Source organism: Mus caroli, unplaced genomic scaffold (genome assembly GCF_978045245.1).
Source record: "Mus caroli unplaced genomic scaffold, Mus_caroli_1 scaffold_1, whole genome shotgun sequence".
Taxonomy (NCBI): domain Eukaryota; kingdom Metazoa; phylum Chordata; class Mammalia; order Rodentia; family Muridae; genus Mus; species Mus caroli.
Window position 1 is genome coordinate 5475840 of NW_028227256.1, and position 25050 is coordinate 5500889.

At 36.8% G+C, this 25050-nt stretch overlaps 1 protein-coding gene across 17 annotated transcripts in view; it reads right to left on the minus strand.

Moving 5' to 3' along the window:
• The window catches only part of Sntg1 (syntrophin gamma 1), an 878005-nt gene that overhangs the window by 187385 nt on the left and 665570 nt on the right, over positions 1-25050 (minus strand). For 16 of the 17 annotated variants that reach the window (XM_085835546.1, XM_085835535.1, XM_029469832.2 and 13 more), the window contains one exon: positions 21540-21669. The exons of the other annotated variant lie outside the window; for it this stretch is intronic. In XM_085835546.1, coding sequence (XP_085691672.1) covers positions 21540-21669 — 130 coding nt within the window. The remainder of the gene's footprint in view (positions 1-21539; positions 21670-25050) is intronic. 17 annotated transcript variants of the gene reach the window in all.

The following is a 25050-nucleotide window of genomic DNA, read 5'->3' on the forward strand; positions in this document are numbered from 1 at the left end:
GCTCCTTGGGACCTTTCTCTAGCTCCTTAATTAGGGAGCTTGTTCTCAGTCCAGTGAATGTCTATGAGCATCCACTTCTGTATTTGTCAGGTACTAGCAGAGCCTATCAAGGGACAGCTAAATCAGGCTCCTGTCAGCAAGCACTTGTTGGCATCAACAATAGTGTCTGGGTTTGGTAACTGTATATGGGATGAATCCCCAGGTGGGACAGTCACTGGATGGCCTTTCTTCCAGTTTCTGCTCCACACTTTGTCTCTCTCATGGGTATTTTGATCTCACTTCCAAGAAGAACTGAAGTATCCACACTGTGGTCTTCCTTCTTGTTGACCTGTGAATGGTGTCTTGGGTATTTCGAGCTTCTAAGCTAATATCCACTTATCAGTGAGTGCATACCATGTGTGTTCTTTTGATATTGGGTTATCTCACTCAGGATGATATCCATTTGCCTAAGAATGTCATGCATTCATCGTTTTTAATAACTGTTCTTAGAGAATAACCTATTGATGTTCTGTTCAGGAAAATTTTCCCTGTGTCCATGTGCTAAAAGTTCTTCCCCACTTTCTTTTCTATTAGTTTCAATGTATCTGGTTTTATGTGGAGGTCCTTGATCCACTTGGACTTCTATAAGCTATGTATAAGGAGATAAGAATGGATCAATTTGCATTCTTCTACATGTCAATAGCCAGTTGAACCAGCATCAATTGTTAAAAATGCTGTCTTTTTTTTTTCCCCCAATGGGATGGTTTTACCTCCTTTGTCAAAGATCAAGTGACCATAGGTGTGTGAGTTCATTTCAGGGGCTTCAGTTATATTCTATTGAACTATCTGCCTGTCACTTTACCAATACCATGCAGTTTTTATAATGAATGCTCTGTAGTACAGCTTGAAGTCAGGGATGCTGATTTCCCTAGAAGTTCTTTATTTTTGAGAATATTTTTTGCTCTCCTGGGATTTTTGTTATTCCAGATGAATTTGGAAATTGCTCTTTCTAACTCTATGAAGAATTGAGTTAGAAATTTGATGGGGATTGCATTGACTCTGTGGATTGCTTTCGGCAAGGTGGCCATTTTTACTATATTAATCCTACCAATCCATTAGCATGGGAGATCTTTCCATCTTCTTAGATTTTCTTCAATTTCTTTCTTCAGAGACTTGAAGTTCTTGTCATACAGATCTTTCACTTGCTTAGTTAGAATCACACCAAGATTTATTTTTATTATTGTGACTATAATGAAAGGTGATGTTTCCATAATTTCTTTCTCATCCTGTTTATTCTTTCAGTAGAGGAAGGCTATTATATCATCAGAAAATAGTGACATTTTGACTTCTTCCTTTACAAATTGTATCCCTTTGACCTTCTTTTTTTCGAGACAGTGTTTCTCTTTATAGCCCTGGCTGTCCTGGAACTCACTTTGTAGACCAGGGTGGCCTGGAACTCAGAAATCTGCCTGCCTCTGCCTCCCAAGTGCTGGGATTAAAGGTGTGCGCCACCACACCCGGCTCCCTTTGATCTCCTTTTGTTGTTTAATTGCTCTGGCTGGGACTTGGAGTACTATATTGAACAGGTAGGGGGAAAGCTTGTCTAGTCCCTGATTTTAGTGAGATTGCTTCAAGTGTCTTTCTATTTAGTTTGATATTGGCTACTAGTTTTCTGTATATTGCTTTTACTATGTTTAGGTATGGGCCTTGAATTCCTGATCTTTCCGAGACTTTTATCATGAAAGGCTGTTAGATTTTGTCAAATGCTTTCTCAGCATCTAATGAAATGATCATGTATTTTTTTCCTTTGAATTAATTTATAAAGTGGATTATGTTAATGTATTTCCATATATTGAACCATCCCTGCATTCATGGGATGAAGCCTACTTGATCATTATGGATAATCATTTTGATGTGTTCTTGGATTTGATTTGCAAGAATTTTATTGAGTATTTTTGCATCGATATTCATAAGGGATATTGGTCTGAAGTTCTCTTTCTTTGTTGGGTCTTTGTGTTGTATATATATTAATTATGGATTCATAGAATGAATTTGGCAGTGTTCCTTGTTTCTATTTTGTGATATAGTTGGAAGAGTTTTGGAATTAGGTCTTCTTTGAAGGTTTGATAGAACTCTGCTCTAAAGCCATCTGGTCCTGGGCTTTTTTTTTTTTTTTTTTTTTTTTGGTTGGGAGACTACTAATGGTTGCTTCTATGTCTTTAGGGGTTATGGGACAGATTAGATAGTTTTTCTGATCCTAATTTAGCTCTGACACCTGATATCTGTCTAGAAAATTGTCCATTTCTTTCAGATTTTTCAGTTTGGTTGAATATAGACTTTTGTAGTAGAATCTGACAATTTTTTGATTTCTTTATTTTCTGTTATTATGTCTCCCTTTTCATTTCTGATTTTGTTGATTTGGATAAGGTTTCTGTGCCCTCTGGTTTGTATGGCTAAGGTTTTATCCTTGTGTTGATTTTCTCAAAGAACTAGCTCCTGGTTTGGTTGATTATTTGCATAGTTCTTTTTGTTTCTACTTGGTTGATTTCAGCCATTAGTTTGATTATTTCCTACCTTCCCTTCCTCTTGGGTCTATTTGTTTCTTTTTGTTATAGAGCTTTCAGTTGTGCTGCCAAGCTGGTAGAGTATACTCTCTCCAGTTTTTTCTGGAGGCACTCAGAGCTATGAGTTTTCCTCTTACCACTGCTTTCATTTGTCCACAAGTTTGGGTTGGTTGCACCTCCAATTTCACTAAATTCTAGAAAGTCTTTAATTTCTTTCCTTATTTCTTCCTTGACCAAGTTATCAAGTACAGTGTTGTTCAACATCCATGTTTTTGTGAGCTTTCTGTTGTTTTTGTTGTTATTAAAGACCAGCCTCACTCGGTGGTGATCTCATAGAATGCATGAGATTATTTCAATCTTCTTGTATCTGTTGAGGCCTGTTTTATGATCAATTATATGGTCAGTTTTGGTGAATGTACCATGATGTACTGAGAAGAAGGTATATTATTTTGTTTTAGGATAAAATTTTATGTAAATATCTGTTAAATCCATTTGTTTCATAACTTCTGTTAATTTCACTGTGTCTCTGTTTAGTTTCTGTTTCCCTGATCTGTCTATTGATGAGAATGTGGTGTTGAAGTCTCACACAATTCTTATGTGGGGTGCAATGTGTGCTTTGAGCTGTAATAAAGTTACTTTTATGAATGTGGGTAGCCTTGCATTTGTAGCATATATGTTCAGAATTGTGAGTTCATCTTGGTAGATTTTACCTTTGATGAGTATGAAGTGTCTATCCTTACAATTTTTGCTAACTTTTGGTTGAAAGTCAACTTTATTCAGTATTAGAATGACTACTCCAGCTGGTTTGGTTGGAACATTTGCTTAGAAAATTGCTTTTCAGCCTTTTACTCTGAGGTAGTGTCTGCCATTGTTACTGAGGAGGGTTTCCTGTATGCAGCAAAATGTTAGGTCTTGTTTACATATCCAGCCTGTTAGTCTATGTCTTTTTATTGGGGAACTGAGTCCATTGATATTAAGAGATTTTAAGGAAAAGTGATTGTTTCTTCCTGTTATTTTATTTTTAGTGGTGGAATTATGTTTATATGGCTATCTTCTTTATGGTTTGTTCAAAGGAGATTATTTTGTTGCTATTTCTAGAATGTAGTTTCCTTCCTTATGGTGAGTTTTCCATGTATTATCATTTGAAGGGCTAGATTTGTGGAATTATATTGTGTAAATTTGTTTTTGTCCTGGAATACCTTGTTTTATCCGTCTATGGTAATTGAGAGTTTTGCTGGACATAGTAGCCTTGGCTGGCTTTTGTGTTCTTTTAGGGTCTGTATTACATCTGCCTAGGATCTTCTGGCTTTCATAGTCTCTGGTGAGAAGTCTGTTGTAATTCTGATAGGTCTTCCTTTATATGTTACTTGACCTTTTTTTCCTTACTGCTTTTAATATTCTTTCTTTTTTGTGTATTTGTTGTTTTGATTATTGTGTGATGGGAAGAATTTTTCTGGTTCAATCTATTTGGAGTTCTGTAGGCTTCTTGTATGTTCATGAGCATCTCTTTCTTTAGGTTAAGGAAGTTTTCTTCTCTAATTTTGTTGAAGATATTAACTGGCCCTTTAAGTTGGGAACATTCACTCTCTTCTATACCTATTATTCTTAGTTTTAGCCTTCTTATTGCTCCTGGATTTGCTGGATGTTTTTGGTTAGGAGCTTTTTGCATTTTGCATTTTCTTTGACTATTATGCCCATGTTTTCTATGGTATCTTTTGCATCTGAAATTTTCTTTTCTATCTCTTGAATTCTGTTGCTGATGCTCACATCTATAACTCCTGACCTCTTTCCTATGTTTTCTATCTCCAGAATTGTCTCCCTTTCTGATTTCTTTAATGTTTCTACCTCCATTTTTTTTTATCCTGGATGGTTTTGTTCAATTCCTTCACCTGTTTATTTGTGTTTTCCTGTAATTCTTTAAGGGATATTTGGGTTTCCTCTTAAAGTGCTTCTTCTTGTTTACCTGTGTTCTCCTGTATTTACTTAAGGGAGTTATTTATGTCCTTCTTAAAGTCCACTCTCAGCATCATGAGATGTGGTTTTATATCCAAATATTGCTTTTCTGTTGTGTTGGGATATCCAGAAATTGCTATTGTGGGAGAACTGGGTTCTGATGATGCCATGTAGTCTGGGTTTCTGTTCGTAAGTTTCTTGTGCTTGCCTTTCACTTTCTGTTTATCTCTGGTTTTAGTTGGTCTTGCTGTTTCTGCCTTGATATTTTCCATCCTATGTGCTTGTAAGCCTTTGTTGGCATGCTTATGAAACCAGCTTTCCTCTCGCAGGACCTGTGCTCAGTGGGCTAAGAACAGCACAAGCTCTAGGGTGCAGATGGAGACTGGAAAGGGAATATTTTTCACTTACATAAAGTCTCTTGTTTAAATATCATTAAATCCTAATAAGAAAGGCAAGGACAATGTTGTTTCAGTTTTAAAACATGGACTTCTGGTGGATTTTTTCCTGTCTCACTGACTATTCCAACTTATGTAAGCACTCGTAGAAACAGCAGGTTTTTGATTCAAAAATTGGCTTAAATATGAGATACATAGCTAAACCGGAAATTTTAAAGCATGAGCTTAAATTAATAGCAATAAAAAGGTTCCTCAACAAAGGAATGGATACAGAAAATGTGGTACATTTACATAATGGAGTACTACGAAGCTATTAAAAACACTGAATTTATGAAAATCTTAGAAATATGGATGGATCTGTAGGATATCATCTTGAGTTAGGTAACCCAATCACCAAAGAACACACACGATATGCATTCACTGATAAGTGGATATTAGCCCACAAGCACAGAATCCTTCTTAGAGGGAGATTAAAATACCCATGAAAGGAGTTACAGAGACAAAGATTGGAGCAGAGACTGAAGGAACGACTATCCAGAGACTGCCCCACTTGGGGATCCATCACATAAACAACCACCAAACCCAGACACTATGGCAGATGCCAACAAGAGCCTGCTGACAGGATCCTGATATAGCTGTCTTCTGAGGGCCTCTTCCAGTGCCTGGCAAATACAGAAGTGGATGCTCACAATCATCCATTAGACAGAGCACAAGCTCTCCAATGCAGTAGCCTGAGAAAGTATCCAAGGAGTTAAAGGGGTCTGAAGCCCCAGAGGAGGAACATCACTATGAACTAACCAGTACATCCAAAACTTATTGGAAATAAACCACCGACAAAAGAATACATATGGTGGGACTCGTGGCTCTAGCTGTATATGTAGCAGAGGATGGCCTAGTCGGTCATCAATGGGAGGAGATGCCTGAGAAGGTTCTATGCCCCAGTATATGGGAATGCCAGGACTGGGGATGGGAGTGGGTGGGTTGGGGAGCAGGGAGAAGGGGGAGGGAATAGAGGAATTTTGGAGGGGAAACTAGGAAAGGGAATAACATTTGAAATGTAAAGAAAGAAAATATCTAATAAAAATAGGTAATGTCTTTGAGAGCTCTTGATATTTAATATTATACAGACATCACTGTGATGGTTTGTATATGTTTGGCCTAGGAAGTGGCACTATTTGGAGGTGTGGACTTGTTCAGGTAGGAGTGTCACTGTGGGCGTGGTCTTACTAGTCCTAGCTGCCTGGAAGTCAGTCTTCCACTAGCTGCCTTCAGATGAAGATATAGAATTCTCAGCTCTGCCTGCACCATTCCTACCTAGATGCTGCCATCCTCCCACAATGATACTGGACTGAACCTCTGAACTTGTAAGCCAGCCCCAATTAAATGTCCTTTAAAAGACTTACCTTGGTCATGTTATCTGTTTACAGCTGTAAAACCCTAACCAAGACAGTCACATACTCAGAAAAACCTATCAGAACATGGGGAAGTCTCATAAGGATTCGCACCTAGATGAAGATCTATAGGTAATTAACACTCATTCACACACACAGAGAGACAGTTTTCTCCAGGGATGAGTTCTCTGATAGTCTATCCAATCCCAAGTGGTCAGCATTAAATGTATATATATATACATATATATATATATATATATGGTAAACTATATGGACTCAACAGGTCATTGTCACATATCCATATCTGTATAAAAGTAATAAACAAAGTAAGTGGCAATAATTTGGAATGATTTGTAAAGACATGAGAGGGGTAGAAAAGAGAAGGGAGAGGAAATGAAGAAGATTCAGGAATCATATGAAATTCTCAATAAAAAATAAAATCATAAAATATTTGAATTGATGAGAATAACAAAACATAAGTGTATGGTTCATACTCTATTCATTCTGAAGAGCTTCTATGTTCAGAGAAAGGAAGCAGGAGAAAAGAAGTATGTAATAGCTTAACAATAATAGGAATCTATTTATTGTAAGTAATCAGATTACAATATGTACTATTTGCTTGTACTTATCAGTGTAACTGCCAAGTTGCTACCTACTGAGTCAAAGAAAAAGTTAACATGCCTTTCCCATGGTACAAGACTAGGATTTCACCTGGGCATATAAAAGCATTGCCTAGTGTGGAGATGCTGAAGGGTCTACTGGTTGTCTGTGAACTTGTGTATTAGGCACATATGCATCCCTCCTGAGAGGTATTGAAGTGGTGCTAGAAAAAGAGCTACAAACTTCATGCATTATTAAATTCACAAACAGAAGACAGGTCTGTCATTTTACAATTCTGTAAGACTTCAGTTCCAAGTAGGTCACACAGAAAATTCGCAGGTGTTAGTAGAACTCCATTTATCAGTGGTAGCACATAGCAGAAGCTTTTGTTCTCATCTACTGGACCTGTTTTTTTTTTTTCCACAGCCAATCTCATGTCCTCCAATTTAGCAATTTGTAGCCAGTCCTTCCTATAATGCCAACTCTTCACATCAAGGCTTGGATCGCCTAGTGACCATGTTTTAATCCCTTCGATAATCTATGTTAATCTCCATATAGTAACATATCTCAACTACATGACAATGATGATCAAAACTATAAACTTCGCCTCATTTTTCACAGAAAGGAATATAGGATTTGGAGGAAATCTCTTGCTTCCGGGTGCTAGGATTAATGACACATAGTACCACACATGGCCCAACTTTCTCCCCTGGCCAGTCTTGAACTTGATGCTCTTTCTGCCTCTCCTCTTCAGCATATTCTACTTGTGTATGCCACCATACGCAGCTTCTTTGTTTTCTTGACAATAACCATTCTGCCTGGAGTAAGTAGGAACCTCAGAATAGTTTAAATTGTAACCACCTAAGTATATGAAAAACTTTACAAGGTATTTATAGGCCATTTTCATTACTTCCTGTTAAAACTTTATATTCAGTGTTTTTGTCCACTTATTGATTGTACAACTGGTGGTCTTGGTGGTGGTGGTGGTGGTGGTGATGGTGGTGGTGATGGTGGTGGTGATGGTAGTGGTATGTGTGCTTGTGTGTTTGTGTGTGTGTTGTTGTTGTTTATACACTTTAATATTAGTCCCTTGACATACAGGTTTGGTTTGTCTACTGCTCATCGTGCAGGCTATTCATTCATGACTTTATTTGCTTGAGTCACATGATTGCATTTATTGGTTTTTAGGATTATTTCTTATGTTATTAGAGTGCATTTTAGAAAGTCCTTCTTTATGGTTATATATTCAAGATTTACCCCTTGTGTTTTCCTCCAATGTGAGAAAGTTTCAAGTCTTATTTTGTAGGTTTTGGTTTACATTGAATTCATTTTTGTGTAAAATAAGAGGTCAAGTATTAATTTCATATTTCTGCAGGTGGATCTCCAGTTTTGTTTTTTTTCTACTTTTTATTAGGTATTTTCCTCATTTACTTTTCCAATGCTATCCCAAAAGTCCCCCATACCCTCCCACCCACTCCCCGACCCACCCACTCCCACTTTTTGGCCCTGGCGTTCCCCTGTACTGGGGCATATAAAGTTTGCAAGTCCAATGGGCCACTATTTCCAGTGATGGTGGACTAGGCCATCTTTTGATACTATGCAGCTAGAGTCAAGAGCTCCAGGGTACTGGGCCACTCTTACCAGTGATGGCGGACTAGGCCATCTTTTGAAACTATGCAGCTAGAGTCAAGAGCTCCAGGGTACTGGTTTGTTCATAATGTTGTTATACCTATAGGGTTGCAGATCCCTTTAGCTCCTTGGGTACTTTCTTTAGCTCCTCCATTGGGGGCCCTGTGATCCATCCAATAGCTGACTGTGAGCATCCACTTCTGTGTTTGCTAGGCACTGGAATAGTCTCACAAGAGACAGCTATATCTGGGTCCTTTCAGCAAAATCTTGCTAGTATATGCAATGGTGTCAGCATTTGGAAGCTGATTATGGGATGGAACCCTGGATATGGCAGGCTCTAGATGGTCCATCCTTTTGACACAGCTCCAAACTTTGTCTCTGTAACTCCTTCCATGGGTGTTTTGTTCCCAATTCTAAGAAGGAGAAAACTGTCCACACTTTGGTCTTCATTCTTCTTGAGTTTCATGCGTTTAGCAAATTGTATCTTATATCTTGGGTGTCCTAAGTTTCTGGGCTAATATCCACTTATCAGTGAGTACATATTGTATGAGTTCTTCTGTGATTGGGTTACCTCACTCAGGATGATACCCTCCAGGTCCATCCATTTGGCTAGGAATTTCATAAACTCATTCTTTTTAATAGCTAAGTAGTACTCCATTGTGTAAATGTACAATGTTTTCTGTATCAATTCCTCTGTTGAGGGGCATGTGGGTTCTTTCCAGCTTCTGGCTATTATAAATAAGGCTGCTATGAACATAGTGGAGCATGTGTCCTTCTTAACGGTTGGAACATCTTCTGCATATATGCCCAGGAGAGGTATTGCAGGATCCTCCAGTAGTACTATATCCAGTTTTCTGAGGAACTGCCAGACTGATTTCCAGAGTGGTTGTACAAGCTTGCAATCCCACCAACAATGGAGGACTGTTCTTCTTTCTCCACATCCTCACCATCATCTGCTGTCACCTGAATTTTTGATCCTAGCCATTCTGACTGGTGTGAGGTGGAATCCCAGGATTGTTTTGATTTGCATTTCCCTGATGATTAAGTATGTTGAACATTTTTTCAGGGGCTTCTTAGCCAATCTGTATTCCTCAGGTGAGAATTCTTTGTTTAGCTCTGAGCCCCATTTTTAAATGGGGTAATTTGATTTTCTGGGGTCCAGCTTCTTGAGTTCATTCTATATATACTGGATATTAGTCCCCTATCTGATTTAGGATAGATAAAGATACTTTCCCAATCTATTGGTGGTCTTTTTGTCTTATTGACGGTGTCTTTTGCCTTGCAGAAGCTTTACAATTTTCTGAGGTTCCCATTTGTAGATTCTTGATCTTACAGCACAAGCAATTGCTGTTCTATTCAGGAATTTTCCCCCTGTACCCATATCTTCGAGGCTTTTCCCTACTTTCTCCTCTATATGTTTCAGTGTCTCTGGTTTTATGTGGAGTTCCTTGATCCACTTAGATTTGACCTTAGTACAAAGAGATAGGAATGGATCAATTCTCATTCTTCTACATGATAACCGCCAGTTGGGCAAGCACATTTGTTGAAGATGCTGTTTTTTTTCCACTGGATGGTATTTGCTCCCTTGTCAAAGGTCAAGTGACAATAGGTGTGTGGGTGTATTTCTGGGTCTTCAATTCTATTCCATTGGTCTACTTGTCTGTAACTATACCAGTACCACGCAGTTTTTATCACAATTGCTCTGTAGTACAGCTTTAGGTCAGGCATGATGATTCCATGAGAGGTTCTTTTATCCTTGAGAAGAGTTTTTGCTATCCTAGGTTTTTTGTTATTCCAGATGAATTTGCAGATTGCCCTTTCTAATTCGTTGAAGAATTGAATTTTAATTTTGATAGGGATTTCATTGAATCTGTAGATTGCTATTGGCAAGATAGCCATTTTTACTATATTGATCCTGCCAATCCATGAGCATGGGAGATCTTTCCATCTTCTGAGATCATCTACAATTACTTTCTTCAGAGACTTGAAGTTCTTATCATACATATCTTTCACTTCCTTAGTTAGAGTCACACCAAGGTACTTTATAATTTTTGTGACTATTGAGAAGGGTGTTGTTTCCCTAATTTCTTTCTCAGCCTGTTTATTCTTTGTGTAGAGAAAGGCCATTGACTTGTTTGAGTTAATTTTATATCCAGCTACTTCACCGAAGCTGTTTATCAGGCTTAGGAGTTCTCTGGTGGAATTTTTAGGGTCACTTATATATACTATCATATCATCTGCAAAAAGTGATATTTTGACTTCATTTTGCCATTTGTATCTGCTTGATCTCCTTTTGTTGTTGAATTGCTCTTGCTAGGACTTCAAGTACAATGTTGAATAGGTATGGAGAAAGTGGGCAGCCTTGTCTAGTCCCTGATTTTAGTGGGATTGCTTCCTGCTTCTCACCATTTACATTGATGTTGGCTATTGGTTTGCTGTAGATTGCTTTTATCATGTTTAGGTATGGGCCTTGAATTCCTGATCTTTCCAAGACTTTTATCATGAATGGGTGTTGGATTTTGTCAAATGTTTTTTCTGCATCTAAAGAGATGATCATGTGGTTTTTTTCTTTGAGTTTGTTTATATACTGGATTAAATTGATGGATTTCTATATATTGAACCATCCCTGCATCACTGGGATGAAACCTATTTGGTCAGGATGGATGATTGTTTTCATGTGTTCTTGGATTTGGTTAGCGAGTACTTTATTAAGGATTTTTGCATCGATATTCATAAGGGAAAATGGTCGGAAGTTTACTATCTTTGTTGGGTCTTTTGTGCTTTAGGTATCAGAGTAATTGTGGCTTCATAGAATGAGTTGGGTAGAGTACCTTCTACTTCTATTTTGTGGAATAGTTTGTGAAAATCCAGGATTAGATCTTCTTTGATTGTCTGATAGAAATCTGCACTAAACCCATCTGGTCCTGGGCTTTTTTTGGTTCGGAGACTATTAATGACTGCTTCTATTTGTTAAGGGGATATAGGACTGTTTAGATCATTAACCTGATCTTGATTTAACTTTGGTACCTGGTATTTGTCTAGAAATTTGTTCATTTCATCCAGGTTCTCCAGGTTTGTGGAGTATAGTCTTTTGTAGAAGGATCTGATGGTGTTTTGGATTTCTTCAGGATCTGTTGTTATGTCTTCCTTTTCATTTCTGATTTTTTTTTAATTAGAATGCTTTCCCTGTACCCTCTAGTGAGTCTGGCTAAAGTTTGTCTATCTTGTTGATTTTCTCAAAGAACCAGCTCCTCCTTTGGTTGATTCTTTGGATAGTTCTTCTTGTTTCCACTTGGTTGATTTTGCCCCTGTGTTTGATTATTTCCTGCTGTCTACTCCTCTTGGGTGAATTTGCTTCCTTTTGTTCTAGAGCTTTTAGGTGTGTTGTCAAGCTGCTAATGTGTGCTCTCTGTAGTTTAGTTTTGGAGGCACTCAGAGCTATGAGTTTTCTTCTTAGAAATGCTTTCATTCTGTCCCATAAGTTTGGGTATGTTTTGGCTTCATTTTCATTGAACTCCAAAAAGTCCTTAATTTCTTTCTTTATTCCTTCCTTGACCAAGTTATCATTGAGGATAGTGTTGTTCAGTTTCCACATGAATGTTAGCTTCTATTATTTATTTTGTTATTGAAGATCAGCCTTAGTCCATGGTGATCTGATAGGATACATGAGACAATTTCAATATTTTTGTATCTGTTGAGGGTGGTTTTGTGTCCAATTATGTGGTCAATTTTGGAGAAGGTACCATGAGGTTCTGAGAAGAAGGTATATCCTTTTGTTTTAGAATAAAATGTTCTGTAGATATCTGTTAGATCCATTTCTTTCATAACTTCTGTTAGTTTCACTGTGTCCCTGTTTAATTTCTGTTTCAATGATCTGTCCATTAGTGAAAGTGGTTTGTTGAAGTCCCCCACTATTATTGTGTGAGGTGCAATGTGTGCTTTAAGCTTTACTAAAGTTTCTTTAATGAATGTGGATGCCCTTGTATTTGGAGCATAGATACTCAGAATTGAGAGTTCCTATTGGAAGATTTTACCTTTGATGAGTATGAAGTGTCCCTCCTTGTCTTTTTTTATGACCTTGCGTTGTAAGTCGATTTTATTAGATATTAGAATGCCTACTCCAGCTTCTTTCTTCAGACCATGTGCTTGGAAAATTGTTTTCCAGCCTTTCATTCTGAGGTAGTGTCTATCTTTTTCCCTGAGATGGGTTTCCTGTAAGCAGCAAACTGTTGGGTCCTGTTTGTGTAGCCAGTCTATTAGTCTATGTCTTTTTATTGGGGAGTTAAGTCCATTGATATTAAGAGATATTAAGGAAAAGTAATTGTTGCTTCCTATTATTTTTGTTGTTAAAGTTGGCATTCTGTTCTTGTGGCTGTCTTATTTTAGGTTTGTTGAGGGATTTCGTTCTTTCTTTTTCTAGGACGTGGTTTCCATCCTTGTATTGGTTTTTTTCTGTTATTATCATTTGAAGGTCTGGATTCGTGGAAAGATAATGTGTGGATTTGGTTCTGTGGTGGAATACTTTTGTTTCTCCATCTAAGGTTATTGAAAGTTTGGCTGGGTATAGTATCCTGGGTTGTCATTTGTGTTCTCTTAGTGTCTGTATAACATCTGTCCAAGCTCTTCTTGCTTTCACTGTCTCTGGTGAAAAATCTGGTGTAATTCTGATAGGCTTGCCTTTATATGTTACTTGATCCTTTTCCCTTACTGCTTTTAATATTCTATCTTTATTTAGTGCATTTGTTGTTCTGATTATTATGTGTCGGGAGGAATTTCTTTCCTGCTCCAGTCTATTTGGAGTTCTCTAGGCTTCTTGTATGTTCATGGGCATCACTTTCTTTAGGTTTGGGAAGTTTTCTTCTATAATTTTGTTGAAGATATTTGCCGGTCCTTGTAGTTGAAAATCTTCATTCTCATCTACTCCTATTATCCATAGGTTTGGTCTTCTCATTGTGTCCTGGATTTTCTGGATGTTTTGAGTTAGGATCTTTTTGCGTTTTGTATTTTCTTTGATTGTTGTCCCAATGTTCTCTATGGAATCTTCTGCACCTGAGATTCTCTCTTCCATCTCTTGTGTTCTGTTGCAGATGCTTGTATCTATGGTTCCAGATTTCTTTCCTAGGGTTTCTATCTCCAGTGTTGCCTCACTTTGGGTTTTCTTTATTGTGTCTACTTCCCTTTTTAGGTCTTGGATTGTTTTATTCAATTCCATCACCTGTTTGGTCATGTTTTCCTGTAATTCTTTAAGGGATTTTTGTGCTTCCTCTTTAAGATCTTCTACCAGTTTAGCAGTGTTCTTCTGTATTTCTTTGAGTGAGTTATTAAGGTCCTTCTTGATGTCCTCTACCATGATCATGATATATGATTTTAGATCCAGGTCTAGCTTTTCGGGTGTGTTGGGGTGCCCTGGACTGGGCAAGGTGGGAGTGCTGGGTTCTGGTGATGGTGAGTGGTCTTGGTTTCTGTTAGTAAGATTCTTATGTTTACCTTTCACCATCTGGTAATCTCTGGAGTTAGTTGATTTAGTTGTTTCTGGTTAGAGCTTGTTCCTCAGGTGATTCTGTTAGCCTCTATCAGCAGACCTGGGAGACTAGCTCTCTCCTCTGAGTTTCAGTGGTCAGAGCACTCTCTGCAGGCAAGCTCTCCTCTTACAGGGAAGGTGCACAGATATCTGGCGTTAGGACCTCCCTCTTGGCCAAAGATGAAGACCCAAAACAGGACCTGTCCCGAAGTTGAGTTGCTTTTGCCTATCCCAGAAGCTGTTAGGTTCTGTATTCTGCACTCTCACCTGTGCAGAATACTCTCGGTGGGGTCCCGGAAACAAGATGTCTGCTGCAGATGCTCAGGCAAAGCACTCCGGGGGATCTCCAGTTTTTGACAATATCTTTTAAAGACTTCCTCTCTTTCCCATTGTGTGTTTTGGCACCATTGTCAGCTTTTAGCTAGTCATATCTGTCCACATTTATCTCTGGGTTCTTTATGCAGTCACATAGATCTTTCTGTCTGTTTGCTTGAGCAACTTGCTGGTTTTGTTATTAATTATTGAATTTAGTAGAAGTTGAGTTCATGTATAATTGCTTTTTTTTTAAACCTAAATTGTGTTGACAGTTGAGGGCACGTTATGCTTCCATATATATAAATTGCAAAACATGCAAATTTCTAGTTCTGTAATGAATGCTATGGATTCATGGGGACTGTATTCATTCTATTTTTTTATTCTCACCAATATTTTCATAATATTAATTTTATAATCCATAATCATTTGGGTTATTTTTTATATCCTATTGAGATCATCAGTGTTTTTATGGAGCTTGAGAAATGGTACTGTAGAGGTCTTTCTTCTCCTCAGTTATCCCTCAGTACTTCTGTTTTTGAAACAATTGTTAAGGAGATTCTATTTTTGCTTTTTTAATTTTTTTAACGGTAAACCAAATACTGGTATAAAGAAAATTCTGAGATTTATGTATTGATGTTGTCTCCTACTTTTTTTATGATATCTAGATATTTTATAGTAGGGTTTTTAAACTGCAGAATCAACATGTGAATGAATTTGAGATCATTCTTCCTGATATGTATTGTTTCTCTTTCTTTTGCTTTATTTTTCTGTGTATAACTGTAAGCACTATACTGAGTAAGAGTGCAGTGATACCCTTATCTCATCCCTGATATTAGAGGTTATGCTATGACTCTATATTTACTTATATGTCAGATATAGGTTGTTGTATACAGGTTTTTTTTTTTTTTTTTTTTTTTTTTTTTTTTTACTATTGAGGTATATAATTCCTATTTCTAGTATCTTTAGGATTTAATCCTGAAGGTGTGTTAAATTCTTGGAAAGAAATTTCCACATTTATTGAGAGAGCATGTGATATTTCTTCTTTTATATATACTTTTTTAAATTTAAACGTAATTATATAATATTCTCCCTTCTCCCTCCATCCCCAGTGCTTTTTGCATATGCCCTTGCTCTTTCTAAAATGCATGGCTAATTGTTGTTTTTTTATCTTCTATATCATATTAATTGATCTATACATGCTAAAATGTGTTTGTACTCCTGGAATGAACTGTCTTGATCTTACTTTGCTAAATTGATTATAAGTATTTCATTGAGATTTTTAGCTCCTATGTTCAGTAGGGCATCACACTATAGTATTCATTTTGGTTTCTTTTTCCTTTTTGTCTTTATCTGATCATAATCATAGTAATAATAGGTTCATGAAATGAATTTGACCACATTCCTTTTTGTTCCTTTCAATTAAACAGAATAATTTGAGAGTTGTAATTCATCAGTGAATCTATCTTGTCATGAGCTATCTCTGAAATTCTTTGTTGCTGGCTATGCATCTGGATAAGTTGTTTGTAAAGATATGTAGTAAGATTTCTCTATCAATTTCCAGTATTTCTTCATATTCTAGTTTTTAAAAACATGTTTTCAAAGTATGTCCTCACAAGTCTCTGGATTGTGTTAGCATCTCTTGTAATATTTGTTGTGTTTTGTTTTGTCTCATCTAATATTTTAAATATGTATCTTTTCTTTCTTTTCATTACTTTGGTTTATAAATCTTGATTATGTCACAATGAATCAGTTCTTCATTTCATCAATTCTTATAATTCTTTTCATCACATTTATTAATTTCTCCCATGATATTTTTGTCTGTTTTTTGCCATATATTATTTTAAGTTTTATTTCTTCATATTCCTTGAGACACATTATTTTTTACCTGAAACCTATCAATTTTTATCTGAAACACACACATATAAATGCTGTGTATAAAACAGCTTTAAAGATCCCAAATGCTCTAAAAACATAGGTTATTTTCATTTAATTTACTTATTAATTCAGTTTTATATCCTGATAACTGTCCCCCTTCCTGGTTCCCTCTCTCACATAATTGCCCCCCTTCCCTTCTCCTCTGAGAGGGTGGGGGTCGTCTGGGTATCCTTCCACCCTGGCACATCAAGTCTCTGAAGGGCTAGCCACATCTTCTCCCACTGAGCTCAGACAAAGCAGTCCAGTTAGGGGAGCAGATTCCACAGATAAGCACCAGCTTTAGGCATAGACCCTGCTCCAGTTGTTGGGGGCCTATATAAAACCTGAGGTGTACATCTACTACATATGGTATGGGGACCTCAGTCCTGCCTATGTATGCTCTTTAGTTGGTGGCTCAGTCTCTGAAAACCCCCATGGGTCCATATTAGTTGACTCTATTTGTCTTCCTGTGGAGTTCCTACCCCCTTCAGGGTCCCCAATCCTATTTAATTTTTAATTGTTGCATTTTTAAAAAATTGTAATTGTTCTTCTCTTCACTAGTCTACTGGTCACTCAAGAGTGCATTTTCAAATTCTAAGAAGTTCCACAAACTTTGTGACTTCTTTTTCATTGATTTCTAGCTTATTACACTACGACATAAGATATAAGAAACTACCTCATGGTTCTGAAATTAGGAAGGCTTGCTTTGTGGCATCAAATCTAATCTGTTTTATGAAAAGTTCCATGTGCTTTTGAGGTAATGTGTAATCCAAGAATATTTAATTGTATCCTGTAAATTTGTGTTAATTGAGTTTGATGCATGGCATAATTCAACTCTGAAGTTTCTCTTTGAAAATTTAGCTTGGATGACCTATCTAAAGATCACAGTGGTGCACCAAGGTCCTCCACTATGAGTTTTACTAGAGCCATCTGTAAATTAAAATTTTGTCTTTTGAAATATTGATACCACAGTACCAAAGCTTACAAATACAAAATTACTATATATTCTTGCTAACGTGTATCCAGTATTAACAGGATATACTTCTTGTTTTCTGACTAACTAATGTTGATCTAAAGTGTACCTTTTCAGATGTAATCATTATATGCACATAAGCACAAATGAGTTATATCATTTCAAGTGTGATAGGTACAAGTTACAATTTCTCATGTACTTTAATATTTTTCAAATTTGTTATATGTTTAACAATAACTTGTGTGAAATTTTTACATCTTAATTTCCACATCTGATATATTTACAGACATGGAATTATTTTCATCCATTGTTAGCAGCCACACTACCTCAGTATTCTGAAAAAGATTAGTTAAATAATAGGAAAAATGATCAGTTCTAAATATTTATACAAGATTTTCTTTCTAGAACTTTCTTAGAATAAGAAAAAGTAAGAGAACTTGAAGTAACATCTAACTATCATGGCTTGGTTTCTGTGGGGAAAATGTGAATTTCTCCTTTTGTACTTTTATAATTCAAAACTGATGTACTGCTACACACATGTCAACATATATTATAATCATAAATATTTGTTAATGAGAACTGACTAGAAGAACAAAATGACATGATAATACAGAGCAATTAAATAATGGACAGATAAGTTATATTACAGTACTTGCAGAGCAAGCATGGGAGTCGCCTAGAAGATGAAATAAGATGTCCAAGTTACTTTGACACAGCTGAGTCACCTAAGAAGAAAGTTGCAACTGAGATGTTTCCTAGATCAGACTGGCTAGTGGGCATGTCTGTTGGGGACTTAATTGAATATAAGTTGATATAGGATGGCCTAGCCCACTATGGGATGTACAATTCCTTGAACAGGTGACCATAGACTTTATGAGAAGGTAACTAAACAAGAACCTGAGTGATCTAAGAGTCAGCAGGTTTTCTCTATGGTTTCTGAGTCAAGATCCTCTTTGACTTCCTGCCCTGACTTCAATCATGATAGACTATGGAGTATACATCCAATAAATTTTGAAGTGTCTTGTAGTTAGAAAGCTTTACCACAGCTGCAGAAAGGAAGGTAACACCAAGTGTCCATAGATGGTTTCTCTTTTGTACATTTCATGGTGAACACTTTTCTAGGTGGAAATTGTGCCATGAAGCTGGTATGTGTTTTCTACAAGAGCTTCTACACTTTCACATTCTCTCTATCACAGTACTAGATTTTCAAGTGCTCTTAGTTGCCTCTCTTTCCCTTAACTAAACATTTCTTGTAAGGAGCAGATTTTCTAAAAGTATCTTTAGGACAATTTGATTCTGGCTATGAAGAAAGAAATTATTTAAAGATTAGCATTCTACTCTTTAAAAAAAGTTTCTCACATATACAAAACCAGGGTTCATGAGTAAGGTATCCTTCTGATTGCTGCCAAGAAACATAAAGTCACATTCTCATAAGATATTGGCATGGAAACACAGGAGAGATAGAATTACAATCTTCATATCTCAGCTTTAGTAGGACACCACAAATTAACAAAGTTTGGCAGGAAAACAGAACATCGCTTTGACTCAAACCATGTAGCTTGGTCAGGGTTATGGATATTCAGTCTATTTGTGTTTTTACAGGCACATCTTAATTTTCCTCTGTCTTCATTAGCACAACAGTTAAACTCAGCTTTGTCAATCTTCTCACCCCCAGAATAGTTAAAAAGTAACACAAATATAAGGCAATTGGCTATAACATCTTGGCCTGTCTTAGTTTGAAGAAAGATACAAAATATTTACTGAGATCTTTCTGGGGCCAAAAGCAAAATCTGCAGTTACTCTGGCTGAAAGGGACATTAGCTTTAAGAAAGATTTGTGATTTCATAAGTTCATAAGATTTGCACATTTTGCCTAACTCCTGAATTCAAACTTCTGATTTTCCACGATGATTTCTCAAGTATTATGAAATAACTGAGGGCATGAGAAGGAACAGAGGCAAAGGAATGGCTGATCACAATTTTTTTTTCAAAAATGGAATGATTTATATTATATTATCAACAGTAAACAATGTGACGTGTGTGTGTGTGTATGTGTGTGTGTGTGTGTGTGTGTGTAAATATGTGTGGGTTCATGTGCAAGTATAGATTCATGTGTATAAATGCAAAAATGGAAAGATCTATTATAATACTACAAACATCAAACAATATGACACTAGTAGAGGTATGTGTCTGTATAAATGTACATGCGTCCATGTGCAGATGTATACATATGTATAGATGAAACATGGAATAATCTATTATAATACTACCAGCATTAAACGATGTGACACTAGTGGGTTTGTGTCTCTATGCAAATGTTTGTATATTCATGTACAATTGTAGATTCATGTGTATAGATGCAAAAATGGAACAATCTATTATAATACTATCAAAATTAAACAACATGACACTAGTAGGTGGGTATAACTGTGTAAGTGTACTTCTATTCATGCGTAGGTATAGATGCATGTGTACAGATGCTCTAGAGCAACTTCAGCTGTAACTCATCAGTTCTTTGCAGAGCATCCACTTGTCTGATGCTTGCCAAATGCTCTATACATCCTGGCCAGTAAGTGTCAGTGATTTGATTGTTTCTGTCCCCCTGTGCTGATTAAAAATATAGGGCACTATGCTTTTTCTCACATGTTCTGGGTATAAATCCAGGTCCTTGCTTTTGTCCAAAAAGAATTTTATAGTCTAAGCTTTGTACTTCTTCTTGTTTTTTTATTTTCAAACTTTATTAGAATATTTTTCTAGAATATCAAGAAAGGATAAACTATTTCAATGTATGCTACGTCCACTCCAGTGCAGTCTGCTTGGTAGGCCTAAAAGCCTGGAAGCAGTTAGGAGACAAAGAGTTTCACAGAAACAGCCTCCTGGAACCTTGGCATTCCAATAGCCCATATACTCAAACCCTGTCCCTGTGTTAGTCTGGTGTATAGATCAATATGCTCTCTTTCAGTATTGTTTTATTATAAGCCCTTTTAAGGATTGATTTTGACATATAGCTAAGCCTTCGCCAGTGTTCCAATGTCCTAGGCAGTCCTTGAAGCCAACCCTGAGCTTGGAATTCAGTAAGAATGTTACCTATTCAGTAACATTCAAATTCACTTCTAGTAGAGACAGTGAAACTAATTAGGCATTACAAAGAACAGAGCTAGAAAAGCTCAGGGCTAGTCTGCATAGTAATTACTTGGGACAATAGCTGAGACTCACCCAAACCCAGGAATACACAATGGCCTAGGAAATAGGTGGGTTAGTAAAACAGATTCCCCTGGTCCAGGTTTTTTCACTAGGACCAGAGGAATAGCATAATCAGGTATTTACTAAAGAACCCCTGGTTGTAGGTTTAACAATAGACTAGCATTGCATCAGAGCATTCACCTGGTTCCTGTGTTTAGCTGATCTTTTTAATTAAGGGTTGTTCTTATTCTCAGTGGTGGCCTGGCTCCTGCTATCTTTTTATGTATGCATTCTTTTTGTTCTGTGTCAATGTAACTTGGCAGATGTGTTTGCCTGGATTTCTTGGTTTTCTTCTGTATTAAAAGTCTGATGTTCCTTTGGACAAAATACATTCAGATTCAGCATTCTCTAGTGCCTGCGTCTGTCTGTCAATTCTCACCGACCCTTGTTCACCTGCAACCAGAAACCTGTTCCCCACAGGTAGGAGACCCAATAGAAGTTAGTCTGTGGCAAATGTAATGGTAGCAAAGACATGATGACCAGAAAACCACACAGGAAATGAGGGCGAATAAAGAAGGTTATGAGAAACACAAGATAAGAGAGAAGCTGTTTCTAGTGACAGAGACCTTGTCATGCTACACAGGTTCTTGCAACTCATAAGGACAGCCACTCACTAGTCTTGTGCCTACAGAGCACCACAGGAAACTTCCAGTCTCTATGTTGTCACCTTTTATTTGGATCTTTTCATTCATACATTCTCTGCCACAGTCCTAGGGTCACTGAAGACAAATCAAGTTCATTTCTTTGAAATTCATCAGCTTGCTTGCTAAGGGTACTCTTAATTATGCATATTATTTTTATGCAAGATTCTGTATCATGTTTACTTAAAGCAGTTGCTTTTGGCACTGGACTGTGAGTGTTTTCTCACAGGTCAGGTCTGCCTGGGCTTTCATGCTGACATGATTTTTCTCTTGTATTTCAGAACAGCTTTACCAGGAAGCAGAAGGAAACTTGTTCTTGGAATGGCACTAAGCAGATGAAGCAAAGTTAAATGCCACTGAATAAACCTACAAATGCTGAATGACTAGCTGGTTAGATGTTTATTCCTTAAATCAGCACTTACATTGTGCTTTGTGAGGTTTGAAATGTTAGCTGCTATTGCTTGGAGCCAATCCATGCAGTCTTCAGAAGAGAGGCACTGAAGAATTCCACTGCAGACTCCATCCACAGCAACAACTTGGAAAGCATTCTGCCTAAAAGTGCATAAGAACAGAACAGATGAAATACTTTGTTAGTTAGCCATTTATAGTTTGGTCCTTAAGACGATAAAGCAAACTTCCAGATTCAAATCCAATTACCTCCTTTATAAATATATCCATTTTAAAGTGAATCAACGAAAAGACCAGGATAATATCTATTTACAAATAATGAGATGACATTCTTATATTCACCCAAATATGGACAACCTTTGAGATATAAAGCAAAGCATGTGCTATTGAACAACGTCAACTTAGGGGACATTCTTTTCTCTTTGACCAAACATTCCCAGTCTATAATTCTGTCTCTGCTCTTGACATTTGTAAGTTTTTTTTTTTTTTTTTTACAGTACAAGAATTGGAAACACAAATGTTAAGCACTACATGGTAAAACTCATGTTAATTTCTTGATCATTGTTTGAATATAGGATTAATGGGCAGAAAACATGAAATTGGAGTCACCAAAGCCCTGACCAGGAGAATTACTCTGTTGGGTTATGTGCGGCACTTTAGAAAATCCACAATTCATACTTAAATCCACCAATCATGGAGTGATAGACAACTTCCTTAGCTAGGCATTTGAAATGTGACACAAACTGCATGCATTCACATATTCTTTCCAAACACACACTTTTCCTGGCTCTATCAGTTCTACAAGTGGGTATTTGAGGATATTAGATATTATGCATTTCCTGAAAGAAAGGTAAACCCAGGGAGCACACATCTAGCTCAAGAGTCATGTGTGGGTCTGTCCATTTATTTTCTCTCTAGGCTAAATCCAGTCTCTAAAGGAAATACCTGGTACCAGTTTTGGCAGCCAAAGTATTGTGCATTCAATTTGTGTAGAGAAACTAATTATCACACCTGACACTTCATGCCAGAGAAAGGAATGTACTCAAACATGCACTGCTTATTTCCTGTTAAAAAAAAAAAAGTATGTTTGCTTAAATAAAAATAATTTAAACCTTTTTATGATAAAAATGTGCTTCATGAAAAATGTAGATTCCTGATTCACCCACACATAGAACTTAATTCTTATAGTTTTGATTGTGAGCTTAGCCTTTAATGGATGAGCCATCCCCCTACACTTGAGCTTTCACTCCAATACTCAAGAGTGACTGTGACACTTAAAATATCACGAAGTTGGATTCAGGGGAAGGTTCAGCAGTTAAAAGCAAAGGCTCATCTTCTAGACAACCTAGGTTGAACATCCACAAGTAAACTCACAACCATCTGTAAACTACAGTCTCTCTTCTGGCTTCCAAGGGAACCAAGTATCCATGTGCTACACAGACATACATGCATGCTAAACACAGACACAGACACACACACACACACACACACACACACACACAAACATATATATCAATAATTTTTTAAGAAGTCCAGGCAGAAGCACAACTATCTGTGGAATAGGAGGACACATTTGATAGCAATTCATATTTTCCACTCTGTGTTTCTTACAGTCATTTCTTCAAAAGCTACAAAAAGAGAATGACAGCTAGATATTTCTATTCATGCATGCATTCAATTCAATTCTTAAATCTATGTAATACCTGATATAGTCTCAGATAGAATAAACCTAGGAGACTAGTTTTATACACCCAGATCTTCATATTAATACAAAATAGTTTTATACTCTGGGTAATGCATTAAAATAGATATATTTCTAATCATTGAAGTTAATTATTCTTATTTTTCTTCATAATTGATTCTGTGTCATAACTATGCTTACTTTTCAAGGTTTGGATAGGAATGAGATAGTGATTTTTATGCATTAGAACCAAGAGCTTCAGAGGCAAAAAAAAAACCAACAAAAAACAAACAAACAAAAAAAACAGTTATTGTGACTTGATTAACACATATTTAAGTAGGAACATGGGTATAGAATAGGCAGATAAAATTGAGGAAGGCTCCTGCACTTTACAGGCAATGAAGTTGGCATAGATCCATGGCAAGTGTTTGTGTGGCTATCATGTATAAATAAGCATTAAGGTTAGGTCTACTATAACATGAGGGAAATAATGTGACTTGGAGACTCTTCTTGGGTGCACAGATGAATGATGACACATGAATGAATGGCATTCAATAGGTTCATAAATAAGAATGGTTGATTAGAGACAAGAAAATTGCTCCTGAGTCCTCAACCTACACAGTAGAAAGGCTACGATGGGGAAGCTAATGGAAACCACAAATCTCACATAGAAATCAGAAATCCAAAAACAAACCTGAGGGGGCCTGAAAAACAAGACATATTTTGGGAAACACGGGTTTCTTGACCTGTGACAATAAGGGATCATCAATAAGATTTATAAATCATTCTACACATGTGTAGCTCATCCCTAGATCATGGATTATCTGTGTCAACATTTTAGTATTTGACCAACATACTATCTCAGTATGTTATTTTCTATTTTCTTATCTGTTTGGGTTTTTCCTTTATTTATTTATTTTATTAATTATTATATTTCTTTACATTTCAAATGTTCCTCCACTTTGGTCCATTACTATCTCAGTACATAAAAGTAACTAAGAAATGGAAAGGCGAAAGAGAATGATGAGGGGAGAGTGAAGGTGAAGAGAAGTGATAAAGGCATAACTACAGCACACAGTTGTAATATCAGGGCTAACCTTACATTTGCTGATGACTTACTTTAGGTTTCAAAGTTTAAGCAGAACTGTGATTTAGAGATCTTTAAAGCAGAAATGGACTGCCAAATGTTAAGTGCTGTTAAGGTTTCATTTATGAAATTACCTGCTCTTGTAAAAGCTTAAGAAAGCTATTGTTATACAAGGGAATAAGTCACAAGGTTAACTGCTGGTCACCACTGTTTCTGTTACTGTAAACAAAAGTTTGTTTTACATGAGAGGACCTTCTGCTTACAGAAGAACACAGTGTAATGATGTAACGTTGTGTTCTTTGCCTGTATTAACCTCTACTGCTGTACCTGAGCATTACATTTAGTAATTATGAGACTCTGGAGTAACCCTGGTGAATAAAAGCTTCTCTTTTTTTGAACTTTATTCTTTGTTAGACTGGCGAATCTCTAAATGACTATAGACTTATAATATTTGGGAGCTTACCCCAAGATTTGGGTGTTCACCTAGATTCACCTTTTCCTTCTTTTCCTTCTCTTCTTTCTTTTCTTTTCTTTTCTTTTCTTTCCTTTTTTCTTTTCTTTTCTTTTCTTTTCTTTTCTTTTCTTTTCTTTTCTTTCTTCCTTCCTTCCTTCCCTCCTTCCTCTCTATCTGTATGTCTGTCTGTCTTTCATTCTTTTTATTTTTGCCTCTCTTGAGACCCTAGAGGCACCCAGAGTAGTGGAAGCTGGAAAAATCAGATAGTTCCAGTATTTGGAGGGAGCTAGGGTTCTTTAATGA